The sequence below is a fragment of the Salvelinus namaycush genome, chromosome 18 (assembly GCF_016432855.1).
Source record: "Salvelinus namaycush isolate Seneca chromosome 18, SaNama_1.0, whole genome shotgun sequence".
Taxonomy (NCBI): Eukaryota; Metazoa; Chordata; class Actinopteri; order Salmoniformes; family Salmonidae; genus Salvelinus; species Salvelinus namaycush.
The window spans coordinates 34,340,426-34,360,507 of record NC_052324.1 but is presented as its reverse complement, the minus strand read 5'-3'; the positions used below and the strand labels follow the sequence as shown (position 1 = coordinate 34,360,507).

The 20,082-nt window shown below is 44.0% G+C and overlaps 2 protein-coding genes across 4 annotated transcripts; both read right to left on the bottom strand.

The window, feature by feature from the left end:
- Nucleotides 1–913: 913 nt before the first annotated feature.
- sb:cb288 lies at nt 914–5,928 on the bottom strand. 3 transcript variants are annotated; one of them, XR_005478492.1, is made up of 6 exons: nt 5,548–5,928; nt 4,585–4,636; nt 2,874–2,942; nt 2,381–2,514; nt 1,990–2,074; nt 914–1,576 (listed from the first exon to the last, which is right to left on the bottom strand). XR_005478492.1 is itself a non-coding variant. In XM_039013737.1 (5 exons), the coding sequence occupies exons 1-5, from the start codon at nt 5,605–5,607 to the stop codon at nt 1,528–1,530; spliced, it is 315 nt and encodes a 104-aa protein (XP_038869665.1). In that variant the 5' UTR covers nt 5,608–5,754; the 3' UTR covers nt 914–1,527. The 3 variants fall into 3 exon arrangements, 1 of the variants encoding a protein (XP_038869665.1); XR_005478491.1 differs by having other exon boundaries at nt 2,387–2,514; nt 5,548–5,927; XM_039013737.1 differs by lacking the exon at nt 2,381–2,514 and having other exon boundaries at nt 5,548–5,754.
- Nucleotides 5,929–6,142: 214 nt separating this feature from the next.
- Nucleotides 6,143–13,286, bottom strand: LOC120063383 (synaptobrevin homolog YKT6). Its single transcript, XM_039013736.1, has 8 exons — nt 13,131–13,286; nt 12,472–12,681; nt 12,096–12,178; nt 11,319–11,419; nt 10,912–11,016; nt 10,724–10,789; nt 10,319–10,420; nt 6,143–9,405 (listed from the first exon to the last, which is right to left on the bottom strand). The coding sequence occupies exons 2-8, from the start codon at nt 12,573–12,575 to the stop codon at nt 9,370–9,372; spliced, it is 597 nt and encodes a 198-aa protein (XP_038869664.1). The 5' UTR covers nt 12,576–12,681; nt 13,131–13,286; the 3' UTR covers nt 6,143–9,369.
- Between the last annotated feature and the right edge of the window lie 6,796 nt (nt 13,287–20,082).

The following is a 20,082-nucleotide window of genomic DNA, read 5'->3' as shown; positions in this document are numbered from 1 at the left end:
CGCCTTTCCTTCCAGTTCTCTGCTGCCTGCGACTGGAACGAATTGCAAAAATCTCTGAAGTTGGAGACTTATCTCCCTCAACAACTTTAAACATCTGCTATCCGAGCAGCTAACCGATCGCTGCAGCTGTACATAGTCCATCGGTATATAGCCCACCCAATTTACCTACCTCACCCCCATACTGCTTTTATTTATTTACTTTTCTGCTCTTTTGCACACCAGTATCTCTACTTGCACATGATCATCTGATGATTTATCACTCCAGTGTTAATCTGCTAAATTGTAATTATTCGATTTATTGCCTACCTCCTCATGCCTTTTGCACACATTGTATATAGATTCTCTTTTTTTCTACCATGTTATTGACTTGTTTATTGTTTACTCCATGTGTAACTCTGTTGTTGTCTGTTCACACTGCTATGCTTTATCTTGGCCAGGTCGCAGTTGCAAATGAGAACTTGTTCTCAACTAGCCTACCTGGTTAAATAAAGGTTAAATAAAAAATAAAAAAAAGTTAGTCAGCATCTCACGGAGGCATAGCACTGTGGCATACAGTGGATCCTAGAATCATTTAGATCAGGCTCTCAAACTATTGTGGTCCGGGGACCCCTTTTGTGATAGCAAATATATAAGGGACGCCCTCAATCAGAACAACTTGAGTGAGAAAAATAGCATACAAGGTGTTTTACTATGACTTCGGCAGTGCATGGCCGGATGAACCAAGGCTCGGTCCTGGGAAGGAACATTTTAAAAAGGCCAGCCTCTTGACATTTCCTATATTGCTACATATTTTGTCATGGGGCAAAGAGTTTGTGTTGTTGCAGCTTTAAAACTAATATTCTGCAATTCTACACATTTTCCCACGAGGCAGAAAGAAAACTGCAGTTTAAAATATATACACACACACTTTGGGTTATTGAGCTGAAAAATGTATAATTGGTGGAGTACTGTAGATGCCAATATCCCTGTGAGCCTCCCAGGCCCATGTTGTCCAGGGTTTAACATAAATTGTATATTAATAATATGACATTTTATTGTATTACACTCTAAACTAATTCAACAGATCCCTTGCAAAAATATGTTTAACCTGTTAGTAATATTCAGATATATATTTTTTTAAATTACATACAAAAATGTTTACATTTGATGGGTCTGCAGACCCCAGCTTAACTGATTTAGATTGTTTGTTCATGCTCTCTGATGCACTTCAGTTGGATCCTTTAGCCATTTGAGTGGATCCTCGTAAGGCAATTTAGAAGATCCTTTTAGATCCATTTGACCGGATCCTTAGAATCTGGTCCATCCTCTGACCATGATATGCTAGATCCATAATATGCCATCCTCTAGCTCTATGCAAATGTTTCTGAATCTCCATTTCCTCTCTGATGTCCAGGAACATCCTGATGAGAGACTCAAGTCAGTATGAGTGGATCTTTTCGGGTCCGTTTGACTGGCCGGGGTTTGATGCATGAGTTGGATCCACTGGATCCTCTGGCCAGATGGCCTAGATGAGATCCTGATGGTCAGTCAGCATACTTGGCTCCTCTTGTCTCGAACCCTCACCCTCCTCTTCTTCCTATGTTGAGTGTTCAGCTGTTACTTAGTGACTAACTCATAATGCACTATAGGTTAAATATAAAATGTTAATCATTTCTGAATCTCTTGAGATTGATTTTTTTTTTTCATTTTGGGTAAAATGATCCACTTTAATCTTAAACAATGGTGTCCAAATAAGTAAATAAACAATTCTGTGTTTAAACAGAGATGATTACATCAGACAGTAATTAGAGTTCACTTCAAATAAACTGACATTACTGGTTACTATTTGAGAAATAAAGATTATTATGGTGGCAATGTCTGACTAGATCCAAAACCTGACCCACTGGAGATAAGATCGCGATGCCACTGTTATCCTATCAAGCCTGGACAAGTATTCCTTTTCAAACCAACGTCACATGAGAATGCTCAGATTGGTTTCTTGTTCCTTACCTTTGGGGTGGTGAGACCATACACTTCCACAGAACTGCATAGAGACCCAGTACGAAACCAATGAACACTGCTGCTGCAATGGCTCCTACACACAGACAGATTTACGGAGAGAAATCTATGTTCCCACATTTAGGAAGTATACATTGTCACAAATGGCTTTGAGTGTCAAAAAAAAAAAAAAAAAAAAAAATCTGTGAAATTTCATCACATACAATATGCTACCCTCACACTACCCTGTCACGTCCTGCAACATGAAATGGAAAAAGCGTCTTAACAGAGCATCTCAAACTCATCTACAGGACATGTAACTGTTTGCAGCAGTACAGAGACGACACTTAGCAGTGCAATGCCAACTGCACTGCCCCTTGGCTGACCATTAACTATTACTGACCATTACCGTGGCTAGCGGAATGTCACGCTGTCTTCCAAACCTCTGGCCTGCCTGGGTCTGACCACCTGACACGTGTCTGATTAAGTGTCTTTATTTTCCACCAGGGAAATATTGAGCATGTTCCAACTGAAACCCTAAAATCAGATAAGAGGATAGCAAGAGAGCGATGTCATGACCCAACCCAAACACTGTTTTTCTCAACAACAAAAAAGGCAAAGAGAGAGAGGAATGCTAAACGTTCCCCAATTTAGACTAAAAGCACACTTAAAAAGCCAGGAGCCATGGTGACACAATGAGGTCACCTCAGCCTGGTCTTTACTTGACTGGTCAGAGGTTTACATTTGGTCAGCATTTATCTGGATCGTCTATGTCTAGAGGGATCCAGATAGACTTACTGACTGTCCAAAGAAGATGAGATGAAGGGAGAGGTGAACTGAGCTACAGCTTGTTTAATCTGCCTGACACATCAATGCAAACAAGTGATGAGTCTCACCTGGGATGATGCCACTGCCTCTGGCCTGGGGGCCTTCTGTATATGAGGGACGAGGGATGGTCGTTGACTCTTAAAAAAAAAAAAAACGCTTGAATGAGATTTGCTGTGTGTAGTAACAGTCATCAAAAATGTTAAAAGATAGTCTGTTAGCCTCCCGGGTGGCGCAGTGGTCTAGGGCACTGCATCGCTAACTGCGCCACCAGAGTCTCTGGGTTCGCGCCCAGGCTCTGTCGCAGCCGGCCGCGACCGGGAGGTCCGTGGGGCGACGCACAATTGGCATAGCGTCGTCCGGGTTAGGGAGGGTTTGGCCGGTAGGGATATCCTTGTCTCATCGCGCTCCAGCGACTCCTGTGGCGGGCCGGGCGCAGTGCGCGCTAACCAAGGGGGCCAGGTACACGGTGTTTCCTCCGACACATTGGTGCGGCTGGCTTCCGGGTTGGAGGCGCGCTGTGTTAAGAAGCAGTGCGGCTTGGTTGGGTTGTGCTTCGAAGGACGCCTGGCTTTCGACCTTCGTCTCTCCCGAGCCCGTACGGGAGTTGTAGCGATGAGACAAGATAGTAATTACTAGCGATTGGATACCACGAAAATTGGGGAGAAAATGGGATAAAAAAAAATATATATATAATTTAAAAAAAGATAGTCTGTTTGTTTCTAATAAATGCAACAGTTGGACAAGAGATGAAGATTCTCCAAACTTTTAGAATTGTTAAAATCCCTTAGATAGACAGAATTATAGCACATGAAACATTTTACTGGCACGGACAAATCATGAATTCAGGGATTTGTGGGAATTCAGTTATTCAACTTAAAATGTAATGTGTTAAAAAAAAATGCCTAATTTGCATATGGCTAAATGAGTTTGCATATATGAATATATTAACATAAATGGGTGGAACAGGGCTGTAACCACCAAAAACTTGCTGTCTGCCCACCTGCTGTCTTCTAGGTCCACCTGCTCTCACCTGTGCGTCTTGACTGCCTCAAATTACTGTTGTCCCGTCCTCTTGCATAATTCAACAAGTGTTTCAATAGCAGGAGAACCTCAGATTTAAAATCAACACCCTTGGCTCTAGATTATACCCATCTATACATTATTTGTGTGATCAGACATATCAATATAATCCAAGTGTTTATTTTTCGGAAGTTGCTTTCATTTCAGCGCACCTAATTTGTAAACATTTCAAAATGTATGAAATTACTTTTTTAAATTCCACAAAAAAATGAACACCCAACAAAATAAAGTTATCTTTCTTGTGATGTAAGTGTTGAGGAGATGTGTTAAATCCCAGACGAAGCTTTAGCGTTTTTATAGATGCAATGGAAAGCCAATGATTTCCATTGAGCCCATTTCAGTGTTTGATAGGTCACTACAAACATTCACGCATTCATAACATAAAAGAATTAGACACAAGCAAGAGTAGGAATGAGTCGCAGGAGTAAAATGTGAGCAATCAAGCCAACAATATTTAAGTGACAAGTGGATTTTGTGGACCCCTCAAACACAGGAAATAGATAGCTGATTTCTACTGTGTGTGTTGGAGATTGACACCACACCTGGGCCCAATTCCAGTCAATTCAGGAAGTACACTGAAATTCCAATTCTCGTCAAAGCTTTTCAATTAGGAAAAATGTGAACTTAAATGTGGTTTACTTTCTGAATTGACTGGAATTTTAATGAAATTGACCCCAAACCTGACTGATACACACTCACCATTGCGCTGCTCATATGTAGCGAGGACCCATGTGTGCATTGGAACAGCTCTCTGAAAGACAGAGACAGACTGAAAACATACAGGACACACACACAATCCCAACGAAAACACAGTACTGGTGAGCACAGGAGGTTGGTGGCACCTTAATTGTGGAGAACGGGCTCCAGACAATGACTGGAGCGGAATCAGTGGAATGGTATCAAATACATGGTTTCCATATGTTTGATGCCATTCCATTTGCACTGTTCCGGCCATTATTATGAGCCATCCCCCCCTCAGCAGCCTCCTGTGCTGGAGAGTGGAGACAAAAGTTCAGTAGCATCTGCTTGTCTGTGCATGTAGTCAGACTCATCTCCCGTTGACAGTTGCACTCTGATCCAACTCAGAGGCCTACTTCAACTCAGACAACACAAAAAAAAGTGTGATTTTAAGTCAGCTTGCATTCACCCTTCTCTGGAGAAAAATGACAAAAACTGCCCTTGGCCACTTTTTAAAAAGACGCAGTAAACACATAAAATCGGGTTTCAGCAAAAACATTGGCGGAAGTCTTGCAGAATGGAAAATTAAAGTAGGCCTATGGCGCGCCATGATTGTTTGTCCAAGATAAGAACTGAGCCAGCGACAGTTTCCAAAACATCTGTAGGGTTTTTCACAGCCTGCATGAAAGTCTCCCATCAAGAAATACGAATAATCGCATAGGCAGTTTGCAGACCAATATAAAACACTTTAATATATGCAGGGATACTCATCGTAGGAAAAAAAATTGATTCAGTAAATTACTTTTATTCTTTACAAATATTCCCTCGTCAATCAAGGCGCAACAATGTAACAGCTGAGCAAGCACGTCCACGAAAACATGCAGGCTACAAATGTCTCTTTAAAAATATCGAATATAAATATACTGGATGACCTACCTGTTTTTATTTGTTTATTCGCCTACGATGAGTTTGTCTAACTCTTACCTCCGATGTGTTTCCATCGCTAAATACAATTTTGGTCTGGTTTTTCACCTCCGTCCACATTTTTGCACGCGTGTTGTGAAATTAAAGGGAGTGATGACGCTCGTTTGCCGCTGGTTGGTTGCGAGCTCACCAGGAAACCCTCTGTCGCTTCGTAGCTTTGCTCCGCCAGCGAACTTTCTCAAAACACTTTTCATCAGCTGACTGCGATCTTCAGGAGGGCGGAGGGAGTTGGGTTCATGGGACGTACAGCCTTGATTCTTCTGATAAAAATACCTATTGTGATGTATACAAATAATTTAATCAGATTGATGCTGTTTCTCTAGTTGTTGTATTAATAGGCTTACCCTATCCACACAGGTGGAAAAACTACCCAATTTTCATACTTGAGTAAAAGTGAAAGTGAAAGTCACCCAATAAAATACTACTTGAGTAAAGTCTAAAAGTATTTGGTTTTAAATATACTATCATGATTACCATTACTATTAGTTGTTATAACTTGCCTAGTTGGTTTGCTTCATTGGTTTATTACAAAATGATTCCCACAGGTTGGTTATAACACTACATTTTAAAACAATGAATTTACAGGACACATCTGTTCAAGGCCTTTTGTATTTTATCTAGGCAATATTACAACTTCTGTAAACAGTGTTTTAGCAAAATAAATCTCCAAAATATTTGTTAATACAACATCTTCAATGTTTGCTTCCAATTCCATGATGTGCTATTTAACTAAATAAATTACAGAACATCTCTCTCCCAATTAAGACATGATATTTAAAGTGGAGAAACAAATCACTAAATAGCTACAGCTTAACTTTAACAGCATTTGTAACAGTATTTAAGTTTTCAGCACAACTTAGACTTTTACAGAACAAAATTCCTCAGAGCAAATGTTTTTTGTTCACCCTTGGCTTACTTCATTTGGGGAGTTGATCATAAGTGTACAAGAGTCATCAAAGTGTCCTTCATTGGAAACACTGGTGTCAAGTTAACTATCTGTTTGCCCCACTCAACTGAGAAGCAGGTTAAGATCCAACATTATGGGGAGTGTAGTCAGCCTACTATTGCACAGAAGTTGTGCCATAAAGCAATAAGAGCAGTTCAGGTCACAGACTAATTATGTATTTGCACACAGACGTTCACAAACACACGCACACACACTCAGGTCATAAGACACAAAATAAAGCAGCAAGATAAACGACATCTGAAATATCAAAGGCCTCTCTCCATCTCACATTGTTCAACAACTCGTCCTCTGGAGTCTGGGAACACAATGAAAAACCATCCAAAGCCAAATGAGTGTGTTACGGTACTGATTATAAGGAGTGCTATCTGGGATGTTGGAGTGTGTTTTTCACACAAAGCTGAGCCAGTTAAATGAAACAGAATGCTTTGATAGAAATGTTTGTCAAACACACCTGATTCAGTGTTATGCTGAAAGGGGAATCTTGTCTGTTCTATACTGTTCTTTACAAATAGTCCCTCGTCAATCAAGTTGCAACAATGTAACAGCTGAGCAGGCACGTCCATGACGGGTCAGAGCTTAAACGGCGCTGCATGGTCAATCCGTCATCTGCAATGGCCATGCAGCATTTACGGCCTCTGCAGAAATCAGGCAATTCATACTTGCGGAAGTGAGTTTGTGTTTTTTACAGGACTTCCCGCCACTACCTAGCATCAACCAATCATGTCAATGCAGAGATATTTTTATTTAACCTTTATTTAACTAGGCAAGTCAGTTAAGAACAAATTCTTATTTTCAATGACGGCCTAGGAACTGCCTTGTTAGGGGGCAGAACGTAAGATTCTTACCTTGTCCGCTCGGGGATTCGATCTAGCAACCTTTCGGTTACTGTTCCAACGCTCTAACCACTAGGCTACCTGCCACCTCAGTGCCCTTCGCATTGTTCAAAAATTTGGGAGGCCCACAGCAATGCGGTACGGAATTCAATTTGGCCTCAGTGTGCCTCCGGATGCTCTGCAATTATGTCACACCCTCCATACGGAGTTTCCGACCACACTTTCTGATCAAGCATAAATCGCCTCTTATGGTGGATCATAACCATTGAGAATGATAAAGGCCTCTGGTGGCCAAAATGCCATTTTAGCATTGGCAGTGCCATTGAGGGCTTCCACTATACTTCTGCCATTTTAAAGTAGTCAACTGGGTGGGGATTCCTACGGGTTGCAGCCTCAATGGCGCTGCCCATGCTGTGACAGACGCTATAATGAAACAGCTATAAAGAGGAGTCCTATATCTATCTCTATGATCAGAACCCATTGGTGGGTGGGTGATGGCTGATTCATTGTGAGAACCATGTCTTAAGACTGCATCCAGACAGACCAATGATTTAGATAAACACTACATGACTGATAGGGGGCGCTGTGTTGAAGCCAGCATGTCTCCATCTTGGCGCTCCCCAGCATTATAAAAAATATTTTGGAATCTATAGAAATGCATTTATTAATGTCTACATTTGTTTTTGCCACATTTATTCTACTACAGACACCTTAAATGCATACTTTTAAATTATGTGAGCTAAACATAAAAATACCAAATGAAAAGTATAATTTTTTTAGAGATTACTAATGTTACAACAAAACAATATTTAAATATATGTAACTTTGTCCTTGAAAAATGTAATTGAAATACTGTAGAATTTCAATCATTCCTATGGAGGACTGCTCCTACTGGGGAGTACCAATATGGCCAACCAGTGGCTTCAAAGCCTCTCAATAGCCAATACATAGCGTCAACAATCCAGTTTTTGTATACATCATTGGTCCAGACAAGAAACACTGGTTTGTTTAGCTAACGTTGTGAAACACAAAATTTAAAAAAGCTTTGGAGGGATTACAGCGCAACTCCAGTAGGACACTGCAAGACCTGCCTTTCATACCACATACTCATACACAGCAAGACTTCAATGTAACCCATAATTCAATAAGGCTTAGTATCTCAAGACGAGTCCATAGACATCACTACACACTGCGTTCTAAGTACAGGCTACCCAATTTAGTTTAACAAGCCCATCCGCACGAGCAATACCAATCAAAAACCTGGAAATGTTTCAAAGTTTTCACATGCCTCCACAAAAAAACAACATGATTTAATACGATTAAATCAGTACCCTAAACCATTCTGTGGAAATGAGCAATTTGATCACGGAGTTCTGATGTCTCAGACCCAGTTACAAACAGCCACTGCTCACCCAAATCACATTACATAGAATATAATTCCTCCAGGATACAGAGGCCCTTTAAATATGTAACTGAATATACCTGAACTACGAATGTGAGGAAACAGCACCATCTAGTGGGAAAAGAAAATACGACGACACTACAAGACCTTTACGAGAACACCAGCAGATCCTGGGTTCCAGAAGTCTCTTGCTTAACGTTAGCTGTGAGTTACTACATAGAACAGAGCGAGATTGTCAGGGTTGCTTTAAAGCCAAGCATGAGAACTTAATCTCTCCTCCTTCAAAACGTAAGATTCTGATACAGTCTGAAATTCAGGAAACGCTTAAAGACTTTTTTCAAAGAACAAACCACCAAAGACACAAACAACACGTTATTGATTATTGAACACGTCCTGGCTGGCTATGAACCACCTCAAAATGCCTTTTGAGAGGTTACAATGAAGCAAATAAATATAATAATTAATCATTTTCCCCTGCCAATCCCCCCCCCCCAACTGCCTCTGTGCCCTCCCAGTGACTGAACAGAGGCCATTCTATCTCCTGGAGGCTGGGGCATGATGGGAGTTGTAGGATGAGCAGAAAGGCCAAGAGATGTGTCTAAGAGGACGGTTCACAGTCATTACATGACCTCGCAGCATGAGTTCTGCTTCCGTGCCTGTGGGATAGAAAACAGAGTGATTGATTAGCAATTACTATATCAATTGCACACTGAGGAGGCTACCTCGGTGATGAAAATGAGTTGTAATAAAGAGTTTTAAAAAGGCAGAGGCTGCGGATCTGTAAGTAACCGCACCGTCCCGGATCCCTTTTCATCAGAGCTCAAGATCCGAACCACGTTCTTTACACACACATTTGTGGTCACCCTCCCTTCACATTTCTAACTGTCGATCTGGAACTATAATTCTTCAAGTTTTACAGGTGAAACATCCATGCAGCATCTGCACACCAACTATTTGATCTCAATCAGTTTCATCAGGAACTGCATTTAGATCTTGAGTTCCACAGTGTTGTTTCAAAGTAGCCTACATTGTTGTTTTGAACTATGTACCGTGAGCAAATATTATAGCAAATGGTGTTCAACTGTAGCATACCTGTGTTTAGTTTCAATCAACGCACATACTTTGCCTAGTGACACGCGCTGCTGAGTTTTTGGCCACGAGAGAAAAATGCAACGATTCGCACAATCATCCTAAAATCTAAAGAAATTAGGTGTTGTTACAGTAACATTATACTATGCAATTATATTTGGTTCTGTTATGTAGGATACTATCATTATGTGATCTTGCAGACATTGATTCAGCTTTAATATAACTAACAGAGCACCATTCACCATTCGTAGTAGCCTGTTCTCTGAGCTACCGAACGAATAGAGCAGTAGAAAGTAAAGTAGAGAATCCTTCACAAGCAGAAGCTTCTAAACTGTCAAGAAGAAAAGTCGGATCAGCAGCCACTCCGTTTTAATAAAAGCCTTGCAAATGAAAGTTGCACTAAAAGTAGCCCAAGTTTCATCTAACATGCAATGACAGTTTGAACCGGAGAGCTCAGTCCACAGTCACTACAGTACTTACAGTCTTATAAAAGGCTTTAGACTGGTTCCCCAGGTGTTCAGACTTCTGCACCAGATCATCCAGCTTCTCCCCTCTTTCCAACAGAGACTCCATGGTGTTGTGCTGCAGAGACAATCACACCACACTTCATATACAGCATCACACCAACCACAAGCACTAGCACTGTTAGACATGCAGTAGTGCAAGTTTCAGCTTCCTATATGGGGAAAATCATGTTAGAGTCCATAGCAAAAGAAAGTAAGGTTGAGAATCCAGAGTAGAGCCAGTTTTTCACACAAATCTCCAACTGACAAACAGTTGATTTACGCTAGAGGCAATTATATGAGCTTATCTCAAGTTTGCCCATTATGTGAGAGATTCTCAGAGATGTGGTTATGTCAGGGAGTGTCGACTGAAGAGACTTACCAGAATAATCTTTGTCTCGTCCAGTTCAGCCTGCACTTTGGTCATAGCATCTGCCTCTCTGGGGTTCTGAGGAGAAAACAGACTCTGTCAAACTATCACAATTATGGATATTCAAGTGTTCTTCAAAGTTATTTAATTGTATGTGTAATGTTTGTTGTGTGTCATTTTAGAGAGGATGTCATGTGTACCTGGTACTTGGCCAGGTGGATGTCCAGAGCTTTGTAGTTGATGGTTTCGGGGTTTCCAGATGGCCAGTCTATGCTGTCCACTTGTCTGGAGAACTCCTCTAGCACCTGCATGATCAAACATCAAACCGTTAAATCAGGATTTCATAAACTATGGGTCGAGACCCAAAGTGGGTCCTGGTCATGTGAGAGGTGGGTTGCAAATTATGAGAATACATCTATAATCATACACCATTTCTTCTTAATTTGGAGGACCCCTGCATTAAATGCTGAAACAGATACCGAAAGGGCCTGGTGAGGAGCAATAACTCTGGAAGAAAACTTGAGACGAACAAGACCCAGACCAGAGTAATATTCTCCACTTGTTGCTAAGGGAATAATGTATCTCTCTGCACATCATCTCTACCCACCTTGTCTAGTAGTGTGAAGGCGACCCTTTGAGGGTACTCGCTGTCTGCTATCACCACTGCACTCAGACTGTCATTCCTCACATACACGTGGCACAGGTACTCTGGAGGGAGAGGGTAGGAATTATAGGAATAACCTCCTGTTAGCAGGTCGAAGACAGCACGTCTTTCTCCAGACTCCACCGTCACCCGCTTTTACATCTTTAACTTATAACATGGACGCGGGGTTCTCCCACAGCACAAGTGCAGAACAGGACAATCGCTTCAGCAACAAGTAGAAGAAACTTCTAACTGGTCAGTTTTATCTCCATCTCTTCATTCAAAGACTCAGTCATGGACACTCTTACTGACAGTTGTGGCTGCTTTGTGTGATGTATTGTTGTCTCTACCTTCTTGCCCTTTGCGCTGTTGTCTGTACCCAACAATGTTTGCACCCTGTTTTGTGCTGCTACCATGTTGTGCTGCTGCCATGTTGTTGTCATGTTATGTTGCTACCATGCTGTGTTGTCATGTGTTGCTGCCTTGCTATGTTGTTGTCTTAGGTCTCTCTTTATGCAGTGTTGTGTTGTCTCTCTTGTAGTGATGTGTGTTTTGTCCAATATTTTTTATTTTATTTTCAATCCCAGCCCCCGTCCCCGGAAGGAGGCCTTTTGCCTTTTGGTAGTCCGTCATTGTAAATAAGAATTTGTTCTTAACTGACTTGCCTAGTTAAATAAAGGTTCAAAATAATAATAATCAGAACACCGCCAAATGTTATGGCCCAGTGTGTAAGGAGTTCACCTTGTTCTTTGACTGAGGCTCGGCTGCCGTGTGCAGAACGCTCCACAATCAAGGCGCTGGTGAAGGTCATGAACTCTTGCACACTGCCAAAACCAAACACACAGACAATGGTGAAAACAGTGTTGGTGTTCTTGTCAATTCTAATGAATTCTGTTAAACCATGACAGGTTTAAGATAGGATACTATTAATGACAGGGAAGTCATCTTCTCCTTCATCTGCACTGATGTACAAGAACTGGACAGGTGACAGAATATTCCCAGTCAGAGTCCATCGCACATTGTTTTCATATATCTTGTCTTCAGATCAGTGGAGATTGAGGGAAGGAATCCCCTTTAGACTATTAAAATGCACCCAGGTGCCAAGAGGAAGACCCACCTGGAGCGTTGGAAGAAGCTAAAGGAGGATAGGTCATAGGCAGATTTAAGGAGGTTGGATTTAGTCGCTCCTTTGTGGAGGACGCTGAGGCTGTACAGCTTCATGATGACGCAGGGACAGAGAGTCACAGGGCTAGGGATGATAGGCGTGTCCCCGCGCAGAAGCCTCAAAACAACAACAACCACAATGCCAAGAGGTCTCAATGCCTGCCTGCCAAGAAAAGGAAACAATTCAAATCACATGAGCCAAAGCAAACCAAGCATATAGCCACAAAGGACATGCTCTGTAAGATAGCCTACTACACACAGTGCCACATATTCTACAATCTAAACGACTGCTAAACTAGTTAACATTACCACGATAGAATCACAGACGGAACAAGGGTTAGTTAATCATATCTTTGAAATAAGTCGACATGCACCGCTTCGTCATATACTGTATCTTCATCAATATAGCTGGTTAGTTAGTTAGCTCACACCGATTGCTAGCTAGATAGCTAAATTATTTATTTTAGTTTCCTGGCGAGATGGGGAGCAATTTGACAGTGGATGAATGAATCGAAATGCGATCCCACTTCATAGAGAGCTGGCTAACGTTACAACAACTGATGTTCTTTCGACGACGGAGTTAGCTAAAGTTAATTTGTCGTACTTACTTACCAGATAAGACTGCACTGTTTGACATATGTTGAGAATAAAATATCAACTGAATTAGTCCATAACTACAGAACGTTCACAAATGTAGTTTATTTCTAGCCACTCCAACCACGTCACGATATAAGCAATGTCCCACAGGATAATAGTTCCGGAATGCAACACCGCCTCATCTTCTTCTTCTATGATATCATGGCGGTCCGCAAACAATCGTTAAAGTGCGTGCTGGAATGATCTGCCCAATTCTGTACTACCATGAAAATAAAATTCAAAACCAAATAAATCCCTAACTTCTACCACACCCTCCCCAACCCCATAGAACTAGATCTATATCATGTTGAAACACTCCACCCGTAGGATTGTTCAGTATGTCAACAACCATTTCAACAGTAACATCTGTTACCCCCAATATCTCTTTTGGAGTCTCCACAATAACCTTCAACCTGGCATTTCTGCTTTCCACAACCAAAGTTATATTGATAACCTTACCAATAAAACCTATGAAGTCAACTTTATTCATTCAAAGTGTCATTTGACACCGCACATTAATGAGCTCAAGATTTCTGAACAGGCCTCAAAACCATGCCAGGACCATCAGAAGCACCAGTCCTGACAGTAGGTCCACTTACTACAGGTACATCCATTTAAGCTCCATCAGTCCCCACTGTAGTTCTACCAACATGTTTTCTGGCCTCTGCATACGACACATCATGACTGATCCTATATCTCTGAGCCTCTCTCTGTACCTGGCATCCACCAAATTCTGCACTGTGTTCTCCTCACAATTAGTGCACTTAACCTTCACATTGCTTCCACATTCACAGTAATCATGTGCCCCTCCATACTTGGCACATATTTTCTTTCCTTTACATTGAGCAGCTGCATGTCCCATTCTTTGGCATTTAAAACACTGCACTGCAAATTATACAAATTCTCTAACGTTGAAACTCAGGAATCCTTTCTCTACTTTTCCCAGCAAGACTCTCAAACCTCAGCATCACTGATAAGCTTTCACTTATTTGACCCTCTTTCCTACTGATCAACCTTTTGGCCTCAATCACTCTGCCTCCCTTCACATTTTCTTTAATATAATCTGTGGACATAGATATTGGGACATCAGTGATGACTACCCTCAACCTAGCATAAGCACCAAGGAAATGGCTTTTAATCTTCTTCCAATTAAGCTTTTCCATTTTCAAAATCTTCTCTTGCTGAGCCTGGCTACCACACAATATTAACAATCTACCATTTCCAATGAACCCGGCTAATTTCACTTCACCTACCTCTTTCTCTCAGGCATTAGTTAGTCGGACAGGGTGTGAGGCTCTGAGGTCTCATCAAACACTATCACCACTTTCCACTCCAACACATCAATACTCTTGCTTCCTACCTTGGCCCTCTTTATGCTTTCTTTACTAGACACTCCACTGCTTTCTGTATGTAATATCATGATCTCTCTTCTTCCTATGTCTTTCCACAACCGACCACTCCGGCCCTGGACCCTCATTCTATGGTGTGGTAGAAATTGGGCAGATCATTCCAGCACAGTAGGTGGTGGCATGCACGTTAACAATTGTTTGCAGACCGCCATGATATCATAGAGCTTAAAAGGTCAATCCATCATCTGCAATGGCCATGCAGCATTTACAGTGATACAGCCTCTGCAGAAGTCAAGCCATTCATACTTCTTGCGCATCACAGAGATGTTGTGAAAGAAGTGAGTTTGTGTTTATACAGGACCTCCCACCACTACCTACCATCAACCAATCATGTCAATGCAGAGATATTTTTATTTAACTAGGTAAGTCAGTTAAGAACAAATTCTTATTTACAATGACGGCCTAGGAACAGTGGGTTAACTGCCTTGCTCAGGGGCAGAATTATAGATTTTTACCTTGTCAGCTCAGGGATTCAATCTAGCAAACTTTCGGTTACTGGTCCAACGCTTTAACCACTAGGCTACCTGCCACCTCAGTGCCCTTCACATTGTTTCAAAATTTGGGAGGCCCACAGCAATGCGGTACGGAACTCAATTTGGCCTCAGTGTGCCTCCGGATGCTCTGCAATTATGTCACACCCTCCATACGGAGTTTCCGACCACACTTTCTGATCAAGCATAAATCGCCTCTTATGGTGGATCATAACCATTGAGAATGATAAAGGCCTCTGGTGGCCAAAATGCCATTTTAGCATTGGCAGTGCCATTGAGGGCTTCCACTATACTTCTGCCATTTTAAAGTAGTCAACTGGGTGGGGATTCCTACGGGTTGCAGCCTCAATGGCGCTGCCCATGCTGTGACAGACGCTATAATGAAACAGCTATAAAGAGGAGTCCTATATCTATCTCTATGATCAGAACCCATTGGTGGGTGGGTGATGGCTGATTCATTGTGAGAACCATGTCTTAAGACTGCATCCAGACAGACCAATGATTTAGATAAACACTACATGACTGATAGGGGGCGCTGTGTTGAAGCCAGCATGTCTCCATCTTGGCACTCCCCAGCATTATAAAAAATATTTTGGAATCTATAGAAATGCATTTATTAATGTCTACATTTGTTTTTGCCACATTTATTCGATTACAGACACCTTAAATGCATACTTTTAAATTATATTATGTGAGCTAAACATAAAAATACAAAATGAAAAAAAAAAATGTTTTCCTTCCAGTATAATTTTTTGGAGATGACTAATGTTACAACAAAAACATATTTAAATATATGTAACTTTGTCCTTGAAAAATGTAATTGAAATACTGTAGAATTTCAATCATTCCTATGGAGGACTGCTAATTTCACTTCACCTACCTCTTTCTCTCAGGCATGAGTTAGTTGGACAGGGTGTAAGTGAGGCCCTGTGGTCTCATCCAACACTATCACCACTTTCCACTCCAACACATCACTACTCTTGCTTCCTACCTTTTTCTCTTTATGCTTTCTTTACTAGACGCTCCACTGCTTTCTGTATCATGATCTCTCTTCTTCCTATGTCTTTCCACAACCGACCATTCCGGCCCTTGACCCTCATCCTCCCGCTCCATACCATCAGAACTGACACCCATATTGTTCGCATTCCAGCACAGCTGTTGCTTCTCAAACTTGTTCTCCATTTCCTCCATTTCGTCCACACTACTCGCCGTCATTTCCCATTAACCTCTTACCACATTTCTGCAATAACAAAACAAGTTTCAACGATATCAAACAATTCTCACTTGTGGTCAAACAATCGGTCACCTGCAATGCTGATCCATCTTCTTCCTGTTAGAAAAATGCGCACTTTTTTCGCACATGCGTAAATCTGAGATTTAAGCGTGGTAAGGTGGTACCATGAGAAGAACATCAATGGAGTGATTGCTCTACCGCCTCATCTTCTTCTTCTATGATATATTGACGATCGCACAAATTAATGTGCATCCTGCCACCTACTGTGCGAGATGGAATCAGGATTCCCAAAAAACTGAACAAACTACCAAAAATAAATACATTTTTAAATCAAACAACTTTTCTGTTAAAAAATAAAACATCTGGTCCCTACACAGGCTCAAGGGGAACCCGGTAGGACGGGGTTCAGTACCCCTTCCAAGTCTTCAGATGTAAAATCCTTAGGTCCCAAAAACCTTTCTGCCGCAGCCACAATAACGTCCAGTTTCTTAGACTTCTTTGAGACGTGTGTCGTACAGTTTATAACTGTGGCAAAGAACGCCACAAAATCCACCTTTTTAATACACAAAGTATCTTGGCAGCAAACATTCTTATTATTCTTTAAAAATGCCTTCCTCACCATCTTAAATAAGCATGCTCAATTCAAAAAATGTAGAACCAGGAACAGATATAGCCCTTGGTTCTCTCCAGACCTGACTGCCCTTGACCAGCACAAAAACATCCTATGGCGTACTGCATTAGCATCGAATTGCCCCTGTGATATGCAACTTTTCAGGGAAGATAGGAACAAATATACACAGGCAGTTAGGAAAGCTAAGGCTAGCTTTTTCAAACAGAAATTTGCATCCTGTAGCACGAACTCAAAAAAGTTCTGAGACACTGTAAAGTCCATTGAGAATACCTCCTCCCAGCTGCCCACTGCACTGAGGCTAGGAAACACTGTCACCACCGATAAATCCACTATAATTGAGAATTTTAATAAGCATTTTTCTACGGCTGGCCATGCTTTCCATCTGGCTACCCCTACCCCGGTCAACTGCCTGGCACCCACCACAGCAACTTGCCCAAGCCTCCCCCATAGACCGGGTAGTGTGGACCCCTGGCTTTCTATCCCAACCACCTTCTTCTTCAGGAGGAGCCCACCGGCACAGACGGGGAAGCAAGGCTCCACTTCCCCCAGAAGCAGACGAGGGCAAGCGGATGGAGCCTGTTGTTGTGGTGGGCCGGTCCTGTGTTGGGGACTTTTGTCATGTCCCTGTCACTGTGGAGGGGGTGCCCTGCTCTGCCCTGGTGGACACTGGGTCCACAGTAACCCTGGTGAGGCCAGATATTGTGCCAGGTTGGACTCAGTGTGAGCCCACAACTGTGCAGCTCCGCACAGTCACAGGTGAGCTGGCACCCATGAAAGGGAAGGGAATAATGACTCTGACAGTAGGGGGCAGGTCTGTGCGTCATCCTGTGTGGGTGTTGGCTGTGCAGGATCCTTGTATACTGGGGTTGGACTTTCTTAGGAGCACAGGCTGCCAGTTAGACCTAAATGGGGGCACACTGAGCTTCCAGGGAGGGCCGGCATTCACCATGGCCCCCCCTAATGTCACATTCACTCAACCCAACAAACCCTTTACTCCAACAGTTAAAGCAGCAGAGACTCATGGCTGCCCCCCTCCCCCACGTCTGTGTGTGACTTTTCCCCAGCCCCCCTGTCACATACGGCTGTGTGTTACATTCCCCCAGCTACCTCCACGACACAGCCCTCTGTGAGCCCGGGCCGCACCCCCCCAGCCCAGCTACCCCAGATGGGAGAGGAGAAGACACTGTCTGCAGTGAGGGAGATATGGGGGAGGAACTGTGTTGGTCTTGACCCCGAGCAGCAGGAACGGTTGTGGCAGTTGCTGTTTGAATTCAGAGACAGCTTTGCGCTGAGTGAGGAAGAGGTGGGTCAGATTCATCTGGTGCAGCATGAGATCGACACAGGTGATGCTCGACCCATCAAGATGCGTCCCCGCCGTATCCCGCTGGCACGCCAGGAGGCGGCAGGCAAGGCTGTGTTGGAGATGCAGCGGGCAGACTTCATCGAGCCCTCAGACAGCCCCTGGGCGGCGCCAGTCGTCATGGTTCCGAAGAAGGCAAGCTGAGGTTCTGTGCGGACTACAGGCGGCTGAATGAGGTAACCAGGAAGGACTCATACCCCATACCACGTATTGATGAGTCGCTGGACCTGGTTAGGAGGTCCTCCTGGTTCTCCTCACTAGACATCCACAGTGGCTACTGGCAGGTGCCCCTCTCCCCAGAGGCCAGAGCCAAAACTGCGTTCTCCACTAACAGAGGACACTGGCAGTGGCCGCAGGTCTGAAGCTCCACCCCGAGAAGTGCCACTTCATGAGGAGAGAGGTGTCCTTCTTGGGCCACCGAGTGGGGAAGGAGGGGATCAGCACCATGGAGGACAAGGTGGGGCTGTCCGAGACTGGCCCACCCCCACCGACCAGCGTCAGCTGAAGAGCTTCCTGGGCCTGGCCTCGTACTACAGGAGGTTTGTACTGGGCTTCTCAAGCGTCGCTGCTCCCCTGAACCGCCTGCTGCCGAAGGACAAGGCTTTCACTTGGACAGTGGAGTGTGAGGAGGCCTTCAACACCCTCAAACGTGCACTGATCGAGGCCCCCGTGCTCGCCCCCCCTGACCTCACCTTGCCCTTTATCCTGGACACAGACGCGAGCAATGTGGGCATGGGTGGGGTGCTGGCCCAGGTGGGGCCAGAGGGGGAGAGAATGGTGGCGTACTTCAGCAAAACATTTGACAAACATGAGCGCCGCTACTGTGTCACCCGGCGGGAGCTCTTGGCTGTTGTGGCTTCCGTCAAACACTTCAAGTACTACCTGGGTGGCCTGCCCTTTACTGTAAGGACTGTCCACTCTGCTCTCCAGTGGCTCATGTCTTTCAGAGAGCCAGAGGGGCAGGTGGCACGCTGGTTGGAGGAGCTTCAGCCGTATGACTTCACAGTGGTGCACAGGGCAGGGGCACGCCACTCCAACGCCGACGCCATGTCCCGTCGGCCCTGTACTGCTGACGGCTGCCGTCACTGTGAGCGGAGAGAGGAACGGGAGAGAGAGCTGTGTGCAGAGGAGGGGGTCTGTGCCACAGTGTGTCGGGCGAGCGGGCCTGTCTGCTGTGAGCTGCAGACTGTCGACGTGGCTGAATGGGGGCAGCAGCAGGGACGGGACACAGACCTACAGCCAGTGCTACAGTGGGTAGAGGCGAAGGTGAGGCCACCATGGGAAGAGGTGACAGCGCTCTCACTCGCGACCAAAGGGTTGTGGTCAAAGTTTGAGCGACTGCGGCTGGCTGATGGCGTGCTACAGCGGGCATGGAAGGAGTCAGCTACGGGAGAGGAGAGGTGGCAGGTGGTGGTCCCAAAAGCATTGCGGGAGGCTGTGCTCCAGAGTACTCATGGGGGGTGGGGACTGGACACTTTGGGGTCACAAAAACACTGCGCCGCCTCCGTCAGGGCTTTTACTGGGGGCAGCACAAGAGGGATGTGGAAGACTTTTGCCGCCGCTGTGACAACTGCACAGCGAGAAAGGGCCCCCCAGGCCGCTCTCATGCTGAGCTCCAACAGTTCCCAGTTGGGGCTCCCATGGAGAGGGTGGGAGTGGATGTAGTTGGGCCGTTCCCCACCACAGACAGTGGAAACCGCTGGGTGCTCACGGCCATGGACTATTTCACAAAATGGCCCGAGGCCTATGCTCTGCCTGACCAGGAGTCAGAGACCATCGTCGACGCCCTGACAGCGGGAATGT